Source organism: Eleutherodactylus coqui, chromosome 4 (genome assembly GCF_035609145.1).
Source record: "Eleutherodactylus coqui strain aEleCoq1 chromosome 4, aEleCoq1.hap1, whole genome shotgun sequence".
Lineage (NCBI taxonomy): Eukaryota > Metazoa > Chordata > Amphibia > Anura > Eleutherodactylidae > Eleutherodactylus > Eleutherodactylus coqui.
In genome coordinates, this window is record NC_089840.1 from 32,478,952 (window position 1) to 32,491,637 (window position 12,686).

Sequence of the window (12,686 nt, forward strand, 5' to 3'; positions counted from 1 at the left end):
GGCTGATCAGAGACCACAGCGTCACATCCCTAAACTCCTGGCATCATAGTGGGCAAGATATGACGGCCGATGCCAGGAGCGCCGACAGTGCCGCTGTGGCCTTCGATTGCCTGCAGCAGTCATTTGCTTCTGCCCGTACATTGCCTGGCCAGAAGTTTAAGGCCCACACTGTATGCTACATCAGCAGAAAAGTACAAATTGCTATTCGGTGTGATCAAGTGATCAGGATCAGTGTTGTCCATGTTTTGGAAAACCCCTTTTAAAGGGATTTTTACCATGAAAGGTATTTATTCCCTTATCTGGGGGTCCAACTCTAGGGGCCACCAGCAATCTCAAGAACTGTGCCTCCAAATGCCCCTGCGAATGGAGCGATGGAGCATCTGCTCAAACGCTGCTACTGTGAGATCAATGCGCTCAGAAATCTCCGTCCATCCAATAGAAGCGAATGGAGCAGTGGTCATACATGCACTCCGACGCTCCGTTCACAGGATTGCTGGGGTTCCCAGTGATCACACATGTGAGCCTTATCCCGTATAAATGTCTGGGTATTCTGGGACTTTAACTACTGATGACCTGTCCTCAGGATCCTCGCCGATCAGTTGATTACTCAGCCTGCTCTCAGTGCAGCGGGTAAGATGTAGTCATAGGTGGTCAGGGGACGTAATGTAATAGCTTGCTTCACTCCCATTGAAATCAAGGGGAGCGATGCCTCCTATTACACTTTTCAGCTGCTCGTTGCGGTAAGGACCGGACTTCCGACCCCAATGAGAAAGGAATGAAGCAGGCTATTACACTCCCGATGCTGACAAGAGACCGAACAAGCAGCTGATTGACAAGGATCCTGAGCAGCAGGCCCTCGTGGACCAACTACTGATGATCAATGTCAAAGAGAGGTCATCGGTAGTTAAATTCGCAGAATCTCTCTTTAATCCAGCGAGGGCTACACATATGAAGTCATACACCTGTGGTCCCCAATGAGAGCACAACCGCTCACAAGGTAACGACGGCACACGCTCGTAATATGAAACAAGGTGTCTCGCAATGAATGAGCTCACATGTATTGTGTAACAATTGCCAAAACAACCAAGTACTCCGTGCTCCCCAGAACGGGCACCGGTGCCAGCAGGTGGTCCCCGCACTACAAACAGCTGATACTATTTCAGCACTGTGTTCCTACAGGACAAGAAAGGTCTTTCATTAGGGGAGACTGCCGAGAAGAATTCATGTCTTGGCTCCTATTAGCGCAACGGAGAAAAGACTCGGAATTAAAAATAATGTACAAATTGGTTTATTTATGAAAACAAAACAACCGTGGATGCGAGTCAGAGGCAGCCAGGGGTTACTGGGACGCCTCATTCTACAGATCTAGGATGAGGGAAAAGCTACACTGCACTGCTCCCTGAGACTCTCAGGGTGGTCACATACACAAATTATTTTTTTTTGGAAAACCGCTACTGTTATATGGTTTTTTGAGTCAAAATCATAAGTGACTCCGTCAGGAAGGAGGGGAAGCAGGAGTCCAGAAGCGCCTGCGGCAAGCAGGAGAGGAAGCAGGAGTCCAGAAGTGCCTGCGGCAAGAAGGAGAGGAAGCAGGAGTCCAGAAGTGCCTGCGGCAAGAAGGAGAGGAAGCAGGAGTCCAGAAGTGCCTGCGGCAAGCAGGAGAGGAAGCAGGAGTCCAGAAGTGCCTGCGGCAAGCAGGAGAGGAAGCAGGAGTCCAGAAGTGCCTGCGGCAAGCAGGAGAGGAATCAGGAGTCCAGAAGTGCCTGCGGCAAGCAGGAGAGGAAGCAGGAGTCCAGAAGTGCCTGCGGCAAGCAGGAGAGGAATCAGGAGTCCAGAAGTGCCTGCGGCAAGCAGGAGAGGAAGCAGGAGTCCAGAAGTGCCTGCGGCAAGCAGGAGAGGAAGCAGGAGTCCAGAAGTGCCTGCGGCAAGCAGGAGAGGAAGCAGGAGTCCAGAAGTGCCTGCGGCAAGCAGGAGAGGAAGCAGGAGTCCAGAAGTGCCTGCGGCAAGAAGGAGAGGAAGCAGGAGTCCAGAAGTACCTGCGGCAAGAAGGAGAGGAAGCAGGAGTCCAGAAGTGCCTGCGGCAAGAAGGAGAGGAAGCAGGAGTCCAGAAGTGTCTCCGGCAAGGAGGAGAGGAAGCAAGAGTCCAGAAGCGTCTCCGGCAAGGAGGAGAGGAAGCAGGAGTCCAGAAGCGTCTCCGGCAAGGAGGAGAGGAAGCAGGAGTCCAGAAGTGTCTCCGGCAAGGAGGAGAGGAAGCAGGAGTCCAGAAGTGTCTCCGGCAAGGAGGAGAGGAAGCAGGAGTCCAGAAGTGGCTCCGGCAAGGAGGAGAGGAAGCAGGAGTCCAGAAGTGGCTCCGGCAAGGAGGAGAGGAAGCAGGAGTCCAGAAGTGGCTCCGGCAAGGAGGAGAGGAAGCAGGAGTCCAGAAGTGGCTCCGGCAAGGAGGAGAGGAAGCAGGAGTCCAGAAGTGGCTCCGGCAAGGAGGAGAGGAAGCAGGAGTCCAGAAGTGCCTCCGGCAAGGAGGAGAGGAAGCAGGAGTCCAGAAGTGGCTCCAGTAGGAGTCCAGAAGTGCAATTATTCCATACGCAAGTTACCAGGTGGGTCATGACAACTGCTGCCTGGGATCTGAGCAAACAGGTGAACTGCCATAGCAGGAAAGGAATTCCAGCAATAAAACTTGGAACTTTATTGGGATAGCCAACAACAAGCAGGCAGGTTAAGCGTTCCAAGTGTTACCTCTTAGTTACATGTTTTTTTATTCTCTGTGAAGCCTTGCATGTGATTATAACACAAAACCACAGGTCCACCATAGTAGTACAGAGAGAAGATTGATTGCTGGAGCGGAAAAAAAAAAAGTCAGACACGTTACAAAAGCCAGAAGAGGAATACGTCACCTCGATCTGTAATGGAAACAAGACGACCAAAATACATTCTCGCTCTAAAGTTATAAATCCAGGTCTCAACCCAGAGTGAAAATTCTGTAGATTAATGAAAACAGCAATTATAGGATTATGGTCCTCTGTGGGCAGGAGGCGCGCTCTGTGCTCGGGACGAGGGCTCCATGCGTCAGACCCATCACGTGAGGAGCAGGTACTTCCATCCAGAGAAGATCATTTACCAGAGATTTGTTTGGAAATGTAAAAGGGAAATGCCAAAATGCAAAACGTAATATATCCTACTGTGATGTCAGCATTGGGGGCTTCATTTTCACTCCTCCTCAAAAGGGGACTGTTCTCCAATGACCTGGTAACCGGATCATAAGGAGTCAAATGCCAAAAATCATGAAAGACGTGCGATGTAGGCATGGTAACACGTATTTACTTGTCATTACCCATATAGCACCAACTTACAGTATTCTGCTGCACCGTACAGCAATCATCACTCACAACAACACTGCAACCAATGGAGCTCACAATCAAATTCTATCCTAAATCACACTGGTTCATGTGAAGAAAGAAAATTAACTCATCAATGCAAAATCGTATGTTTTTGGAAGGTCGGAGGAACCACAAAATGTCCATAAAGATATAGCTTCTGAACGGAACTTACTGGATAATTTATTTATAGCTGCTAGAAGGGGAAGGAGACTGACTGGGGTCTATATTTACAGCTGCCAGAAGGTGGAGGAGATTGACTACGGGACTTACTGAGGAACTTCTGGCTGCTAGAGGCGGCATGAGATTGCGTTAAATGGGAACTGTATTTATGGCTGCCAGAGGTGAAAGCAGACTGACTGGGGTTCATATTTACAACTTAAGGAGAGAAGATTGACTGACTATGGAGCTTACTGGAAATTATATTATATCAGAGGGGGGAGGAGACTGATTTGTGGGGATTTGGAGCAGGGATTAGTAAAAAATATAGTAGTCATGTGCTATCCGTTATGGAGGCCACCTCGCTTAGCTAATTATGGTTGCTCCCTATACACTGCGGACTCTGGCTAAGAATTATGATTTTTTTTAATTTAATTTAAGTGGAGAAACTAAACATAAAAAAGCCATGTCCTTAAGGGGTTAAAAAAAATTTTTAGTTGGTATGGTATTCAACAAATTATGTTACAGTGGATGTCACATTAATAGTTGCCACCCCGAAGGTGAGGCAATTTTGCTCTACATGTTCATCTTTAATTAGAAACGTTGAAGTTCTTCATTCACCAGAATCTCGGTCGACTTCTGCTTCTTCATTGGAACAACAAAGCAAACCTATTATTAGTTGTCCGGGAGACGGCGCTTTGTTTAGTAGTGTAGGAGGCATTGCGGCTGTGTTTGCCTTGTCTTTTCTGCATTTGTGGCCATATTTTTAGTGTTATTTCGAGGAATGACGAACATGACGCTCCAGACTATAATCTCATAAAACTTCCAGTCCAATAAAGAAAAGCTAGTTTAACTGCTAAACTAAGCGGAGCGCTGATCTGTTCCACATCCCGTCCTGCAGAGCTTGCAGGCAGAGCATCAAGCTCCAAAGACAACATAGCTTACAAAAAGCAGTAGGGAGGGGGGAGGACTGGTGACAACAAGCAAATAGGAAAAGTCACTCATTAATGAAGTAGTTGGCCCTCCGACAACGACCACTTCTAGCGCTTCTACGCTATCATCAAACGATGTTCCCGCCAGCTCTGATACATTTATACCCTAAAGGGATTGTCAGGGACTTTGCAGATTTTTTTGTATTGTAATGACCAGTCCTCAGAAGGAGTAATCTACAGAGGATTGCCGGGAGCCCCACCGATCAACTGATTCCTGGGACCACTGTCAGTACAGCCCCTGTGATGAGGTCACTGACAATGAGGGGCGCGTACCACATGACCAGGTGTCGAAAGCGGGCTGGAAACAGACTGGATTGGGCCAAGTATATTTCTCTTTGACCCCCTAAGATCCCAAGAACAAAGACTGCCTTTTCGTCTGACGGAGTTGCTCCCCAGAAGAATTGAACCACAGCTGCATTCAAGCAACTGGAGACATACTGAAACGCCCCCAATTCTAGGGATGGCCATACACATTAGATAGCTGTCGGCCAACAGCTATCTTGTTCAACACCTCATACACATGCATGCTCAACCGAGCATGCATCACGGACTCTGAATGCAGAGAGGGCCGAAAGGAGTCCGGTGGTGACAGGAACAACGATCAATCAGTTGAAGTCCAACTCCCAAACCCTCTTCACCAGAACATCTGTCATCAGCGTTGAGTCAGGAGGCCATCATACACATGAGATGATCAGTGGGTTCAGCTAACAGACATATGTGTACAGACACCGTAAGGATCGATGGGGAATCCTCAATGATCAGACTTTGATTACGTAGGCCATTAATAGGGTGAAAAAAACCTTTAAGAGGGGGTATATTGGTCTAAAAAGTGACTGGGGGGTGTAAGACTGTCATATGCAATGGCTTCCTATATCATCACCAGGGGCGTAACTATAGAGGATGCAGGGGATGCAGTTGCACCCGGGCCCAGGAGCCTTAGGGGGCCCATAAGGCCTCTCTTGTGTATACAAGGAGCCCACTACTACGAATAAAGCATTATAGTTGGGGGCCCTGTTACAGGTTTTACATTGGGGCCCGGGAGCTTCAAGTTACACCTCTGATCATCACACAAGCAGTTGTGATGATCATCACAAGGCCTCCATACTAAAAAAAAAAAAAATCAATACATTTTGTCAATTTGTATAGCTGCAACTTATTCCTCAGCGCTTTCAGGTAATTTATTACCTCCAACCAAGCTGGGTACTCATTTTACCAAGCTTGGAAGGATGGAAGGCTGAGTCAACCTTAAGCCGGCTACCTCAACCAAGCAGGGATTGAACTCGCAACCTTCAGGTCGTGAGCGAGAGCTTATGACTGCATTTCTGCTGACCTAGCACTTTGCACCACACGAGGCTCAGTCCATACTCAAAACACAACTGAAGTCGACCCCAAACTAAAGATACTATTCCAGTCCGTAGCCGTCCAGGTCGAAGGTAAATGTGTTGAGGCGTTAATGGCAGGACACGTAATGGGCGATGTGACACCAATTTTCTTCTGCGAAGCGCCTGGAAATGGTCCGGGCAGAGAAAGGGTCTGCAATGAAGGTGCCACATGTGTCTGGATGGTGGACAATGAAACGGTTTGATCCAATGAGAAGCACAGACAGATCTAACAATCTTATCTACTGGTGGTCTGTCTGGGCCGCCTGGAGCCTGTTCGCCATATGCGCGTGCCCTCACGAAACCACTAATCAGACCACCATATACCTGCCAGAGACACAATGGCATGCCAAGATTTGCAGTAATCCATTTCTATCTGGGTACATTATTTTTTTCCGCAATGAGTGTATACAGCAAAACTTCTTTGAGACAACCTCTCTAAATCCTGAGTGGTCTTCTCCAACAGGCGGTCCTCTGGAGGGCGGTCCCTGCACATGGTGCTATTTTATCACTTCACGGGTCCTTAAGAAGGTAAAATTGCAGCATAGAAAAAAACGAATGGATTAAAGTTACTAAAATAAGCAAAAACATCCCCCGGCCCCGATTCCCGGGAGGCCGGATGATTTGCGCTCCTGCTGTCATGGACATATTTTTTGTGCATGATGTAAAGCATATTTTCTAGTAACCATCAGCCGTACGGAGATGAGAAATAATGTGAAGCGTTTGGTTTCCACTCGCTGTAATCAGAGTATAAATTGTAGCTACAGATTAGATTAGCTGCAGGGGAAGTGGGAACACGAGTCTGATGTCATCGGGCCGCTCGCTGATAGCCAGCGCCGAGTACATTCCCCAGTGAACTGGCAGAACGTGTTCTCGTGCAGTGGAGCTCAGTGCATGTCCCAATGTGACCCAAAGGATCCGGATAGCTTCACAGTCAGCGATGGACGATAATAAACTTCATAAGGTTATCGTCTTTCTGTGTAATATGGAGACGTATGACTCGGCTGAAAAAAAATTCTTGCCACTGCTGCCTGACAATCCTCCCGACAGACTCTGAACGTCGTGTGAACAGAGACTTCCTGAAGGTTGCGAGTTCAATCCCTGCGTGGTTCAGGTAGCTGCTCGAGGTTGACTCAGCCTTCCATCCTTCTGAAGTCGGTAAAAGGAGTACCCAGCTTGGTGGGGGGTAAAAGATGACTGAGGAAGGCAATGGCAAACCCCCCACAGCAAAAAACAGTCTGCCAAGAAAACATCGCCAGAGGAGTCCATCATGATCGGTGCTTGCACCAGGGGACTTTACCTTACCTTTAATCACTGGCAGTATGGCAGTGGGAAGAGGATGCCCTGTTGCAGGGACCATGGTTTGCTGCAGAAGTTCTTTACAATACACTTCTCTTCCACAGGATATAATATACCTAACGGATAGATATCAGTAACAGTGGTAAGGAAATAAGTCACTAAACATGTCCATGGGGATTCATTAGTCTGGAGGCGGACACCTGAGCAAGAATCAATAATATTTACTACATATGTTAATACTTAGTGGGGGTCCTTTGGCCCTAAATGACATCAGATACGCTTAAGCTGGTACTTCCCTCCATTCATCCTGCAAACGTCTAGTGAGTTCTCTCAAAGAAGAGGAGCGCGGTTCATATTTAGGCCAATTTCACACGGGCGAGTGAGATCGGGCTGTGAAACATGGCCCGATATTGTGCTTACCAACGTGCGATTTCCCCACAGATGTGAGGAATTTTTGTATCAGAAACATCTCATACCACTTTGGGAAAGTAGCGATCCTCCGACGCAGCCGACAAGGGGAAACCTCGTATCTCACTCGCAAACATACCACTTTTTGTGGCATTTTTTCCTGCTAGCCGTTCCACGAAGGCCAATAGTGAGATATAAGACATTTTTGTATGTGGTGTTTTTCTTGTAATTTGGTGTGTTTTTGGGTTGTTTATTTTTTTTCCCCAAAATCTCCGCATGTGTTGGGTATAAGATTTTTTTCCTGGCATTTTTCTCATAACTTTCTCATAACACCAGAAAAAAAAAATACATAAATAGAAAAAACACCTCTAAAAAATGAAAAATTTATAAGACTTTTTAGAGGCCAAAAAAAGGAGAATGTGAAGGAAGTGGAAAGGGGGCGCTGCGGCCTTGGTAAGGGAAGGGTGCCCTATAAATAGCAGCATTGCACAATCTGGTTTGCGGCATCTCCCCCACGAGGTCCGACCTTCAGCTCCGCTGTCCTCCGTGCTGAACCAATAGTCGCCGTGTAGATTTAACCTCCCGGCGGATACCACACACGGAGGTTAACCATTAACTCCATCTTTTCTCCTCTGTTTTACATCACACATTACTGTAACCCGAGGTGTACGATAAGACGTACGGAGATGTCAGGTTATACCTTGTGCGCCATTTATTGTGGTTTCTATAATGAAGGACCCCACAAACTTCTAATGGGGGCCACAAGGGTTCAGCCAGAGTTCTGGTATCTTTCATGGTAAAAATAGCGCCAAAGACCGCGACATACTTCCTGTTAAAACGAGTAGCGGCCCGGACGGAAAGTGTGAAAAGATAATATGAACGGAGACTTTAATGTGATGTCCAAAATCTATTCCCCCCCCCCTCCTCTGATTCTACCTGAAACAGCGCCACTGATGTCCATAGGCCGTGCCTGGTATTGCAGCTAACACAGTAACATAGAGCCCCTGGACAAGAGTGGCACCGTTTTAGAACCGTATTTTCTAATAATCGACAATCCCTTTTAAAGTTTAATTTTTTTTTTCATTTTGCTCTATTTTGGCTGCTTTTGAGCCGATCCTCCCGTACGGATTCATTATGACTTTACATAACCTTCTATGACATCTGTCACCATGAGGGGTAAACCATCCATGAGGCGAGTTTAGTGCATTGTCTCAGGCGGCGCCCATTCCTGCCTGCAGGGGGCAGCAATTTGTAGGCAAGTAAAGCCCCTTTCACACAGGACCGTTATTATGAAAATGGATCGTTGGATTGAGCGGCTTGCACGATAAACGCGCTGTGTGAGCGTATGCAGTGAAAGACTGATCAGCCATAAATCACTGATCAGATCTTTCATGCAGACCATTGTTCTCAATGGGGCTGGCGGCAGCATCGCACCCCCTGCTAGGCGCACGTGGTGCCATGGGATGTGAGGTTTCCCTATTGAGAACAATGGGAGTAACACCAGGTTCCGCTGTCAGCCGCGGCGGCGGATCGCTACCTCCCCGAAGTGATGGCAGGCGATTTTGACATAAAAACGCCTCGCATCCGTGGTAAAAAAAATGTGCATGTTGGCGAGTGCGATATTGGACCCAACATCGCACTCAACCGTGTGAACCTAGGGTATTCCGCTTACCTGCTCCATTATTAGAGTGGGAAAACAGAACCACGCTGGCGAACAGTTCTGTTCTATGACAGAATGGCGCAGAACAGGCCCCATGGAGTACAATATCTATAATGCGGTCTGTTAGGTTCCAGCATCCTCTCCGGTACTACATGCAGGACGTTTTCATCCGGCATGTCACGTTGGATCCGCTCTGGAGGCGCCAAACTGAATGTGAACAGAGCCGCATCCGTTCTGATCCGTTGGGCACAGTGGGAATTTATGGATCCATTAAAGACGGAAGCCCACACAGATACGAACTGATTAGTTTCCGTTTCTCTGTCCCACATTGAATATAATCTTAAAAAAATAAAATAAAATACTCCATTTCTACCAGTTTCCATTTTTTGGACAGTAAAAAGCAGAGAGCGGACAGGACTAACTGCAGGACATGAAGTAATTCCCATTTATCTTATTAGGGACTTTACCGGATCCGTTTTTTCCCCAATTTTCAGCATCTAGGACGGTACAAAAAAAAATAAAATAAAAACGCCAATGAGAATTGAGTCTAAGACCGGCGTCACACGACCGCAAGGATATTTGTGCGCTCATGAGCGCTGCGTTTCGGTGGAGCACACAATGCTAATTTGCACGTGCATCGGCGTATTTTACTGTACTCTAGGCGCACAATGACGCACTGATTTAAATGGCTAATTAGTTCCAAGTGTTTTTCCAGCGGAATTGCGCAGGGTTTCATGCATCTCCTTGCGTATTGCACGCTCATTTGCGCACCCGTCAGACTTCTATGGGGACCTTTAGTGCACACAAAAGCAGAAAAATAAAAGCAGGTTCTACTTTTCTTTGCGTGAGCAAAATGAGCGCAAATTACGGAAATCGATGAGTTCTATTCGCTGTGTATAGCACGCCCATGTGAAGCCTCAATTTAAAATGGGGCTAGTGCTGTTACAATCGGAGAAAACGGTCCAATTTTTCATGTGATTTTAAAGCATTTTCACGCACTTAAACTTTTTTCACATGCCGATGCATTCCGTGCTTCTGTGTGTTAAAAAAAATGGAAGATGGCCAGCATATATATGGAGCCTATACACTTCCGGATTCTTTTTTTTTTTTTTTTTTTTATGGTGCCCATAGCTACATGCGTTAAAAACGGATCAGACTCGCCCCATATGAGTACAACTGTGCAATTCTCTCCTCCGAATCCAACCGAAATAGGACCACTGAAATCAATGTGCTCCATTTCCATACAAATTCAGTCTGTACTCACCCAGAAAAACATCTGTGTGAATAAGCCCTAATCCAGAGCCACACTTAGAAATCTGTTCTGATTAATGGGTTCTTTTTGCATTTTTATTATTAAGGGTACGCTCACACGTAGCGGAATTGGGAGTGGATCAGCACCGTTTTAATGTGGATCAGCATCCGCCCGTTAAAAGGGCGAAATCTGCAGCATATCCATGTCAAAAACAAATATGTAAATTAGTGGATTTTAACACAGTCCTGTTGCATCTCTGCGCAGAACATGCTGCAGATATTGGTGTGGATCCGCGCCAAAATCCTATATGTGTGAACGCACCCGACTGCTACAAACGGAAACCGTCCATGTAAACCCCATGCAGACACAATAACGCCTCGCATCAGTCAGACATCCTTAATTTCGTCTTTACGGATCCGTTAATAAATTATTTTAAAAACCAAACACATTTTATATGAACGTAGCCTAAAAACCAGCAGCGTAAAACATTCATTTCCCGCTTTTACTACCTTCCCAAACTTTCGCAAACGAGTCCGAAATGTCTTTCATCATCCTGCATAAAGCCGGCGAGGAAACAAGAAAGCTGAAATGTTTAAGAAAGCAGCGATGGACTTCATCTGGCCTTCCCATCATCACTTGAAGAATTGTTGTGTAGTTACATCATCAGGAAATAAAACCCTATCCCCCCCGAGAGCCCCCTCCACACAAACACAAAGTCGCAGCGCCGAATCCATATCCTCTACAGCCGAGCTGCGGTCCTGGAGAATAGCGAGGAGCCGCTCGCCTATTGACTCCCAATGACTCCACTATCAGGGAGCAGACGGGGCTCTCCGTAACCCCAGCCTTCCGCACATTCTTGTTCAACCCTGAACTGCGGAGACAAATGAAATACTTCACACAGGCTTGAACTTCAGCCGGAGCCAGAAAACATTAATAAACTTTCAAAGTTCTGGCAGCCTTTGGTGCAGCAGTCAGACAGCAGCAGTATGGCTGTAGAGCAGCGCTCCTTGTAGGGCAGGCCCATGACGTCAGCCTCTATAGGCTTGGGACAAGCTCAGAGCCTATCTTTCATTGTTTGCCTTTTCCATTGGAATGCTCACATCTCATGCCTGGGAGAAAACTGCCTCTCCGAGAAGTCCGTCCCTCTATGGGACCGCAGCAGCTGCGGTCGTACCCTACAGCCCTGCCACCCCAGGTAAGAGCTGCAGCTCCGCAGCTTACACTGCAGCCTTGCACTTTCACAAGTTTTGCTGTCATTCTACTTCTATGTAGCAGAGTTGAGTTTGTCATTTGGCACAGCTCATCATGTTAGCAGTTCTTTACCACTGTGCGTAAGGAAATAGTAGCATAACAACTCCAGCTCTGCTTTACCTGTATGCAGCGCTGAAATATCGTGCCGCACTTTGTAGTAAAACAACTTTACGGTAACTTTTTATGGACTGCAAAAAAGTTACAAGTATAAGAGAGGAACTGAGGAAAGACATCAAGAGCAGTCAGAGGGAAAGGACCTAGTTATTAAAATAGTCGCTTTGTAAGAAGGACTTTGTTGAGTACCGACATAGCAGAGTTGAACTTGTCATTAAGCTACAGATGTAGCAAACATTAACTTGACACTTCCAGCAAACTTTGACTTTTTCAATGGCTTTTGAATTCAAGTGCAAGAAAAAAAAAACTTTTTAAAAACTTTTGACATGTCATCGTGACTCGAGATGTAAGACGTTAACTGGACACGGTCGGCTCTGCTCATATCACCATTAGGCATTTGGAAATAGGAATGCAGGATCCATCCTATGATGGAAAGAAATGGCGCCGGATGGGCCGCTTGATTCTAATGGGGTCCATCCATCTTCTGTCCAGCCCTCTAACGAAATAGCACAGCATGCTGAGATTTTGGACAGTTCTGCACCGGAGGCTCCGAACAAGAAATTGGCACAGTTGTGAACGTAGCTTAACGTGCCATTAGGTTGGGCAAACTTTAAACTGACACTTAAAGGAGAACTAACTTATTTCAAAGTTTGGATATAACATGTCAAAAAAGTTTTGATTGGTGGGGGTCCAGATGCTGAGACTCCCGCCGATCGCTAGAACCAACAGGCAGAAGCGCTCGGTTGAGAGTTGTGCACTTTCAGCTGTCATTGTGAGCGACTTTATATAGAGCCCGTACTTTGC

General features: G+C 46.8%; 3 protein-coding genes across 4 annotated transcripts in view; 2 read left to right on the plus strand and 1 right to left on the minus strand.

The window, feature by feature from the left end:
* The window catches only part of LOC136624963 (filamin A-interacting protein 1-like), a 172,529-nt gene extending 169,838 nt beyond the window's left edge, over positions 1 to 2,691 (plus strand). Inside the window, exon 5 of the mRNA XM_066598898.1 lies at positions 1,500 to 2,691. Coding sequence (XP_066454995.1) covers positions 1,500 to 2,691 — 1,192 coding nt within the window. The remainder of the gene's footprint in view (positions 1 to 1,499) is intronic.
* CMSS1 (cms1 ribosomal small subunit homolog) overlaps positions 1 to 12,686 on the minus strand; it is a 262,721-nt gene that overhangs the window by 202,331 nt on the left and 47,704 nt on the right. Inside the window, exon 1 of one of the 2 annotated variants that reach the window (XM_066599174.1) lies at positions 11,027 to 11,111. The exons of the other annotated variant lie outside the window; for it this stretch is intronic. Within the exon in view, the coding sequence (XP_066455271.1) occupies positions 11,027 to 11,069 (43 nt within the window). The 5' untranslated portion in view covers positions 11,070 to 11,111. Of the gene's footprint in view, positions 1 to 11,026; positions 11,112 to 12,686 lie in introns of those variants that run through there. 2 annotated transcript variants of the gene reach the window in all.
* The window catches only part of LOC136625169 (filamin A-interacting protein 1-like), a 44,856-nt gene continuing 43,421 nt past the window's right edge, over positions 11,252 to 12,686 (plus strand). Inside the window, exon 1 of the mRNA XM_066599177.1 lies at positions 11,252 to 11,712. Within this exon, the coding sequence (XP_066455274.1) occupies positions 11,540 to 11,712 (173 nt within the window). The 5' untranslated portion in view covers positions 11,252 to 11,539. The remainder of the gene's footprint in view (positions 11,713 to 12,686) is intronic.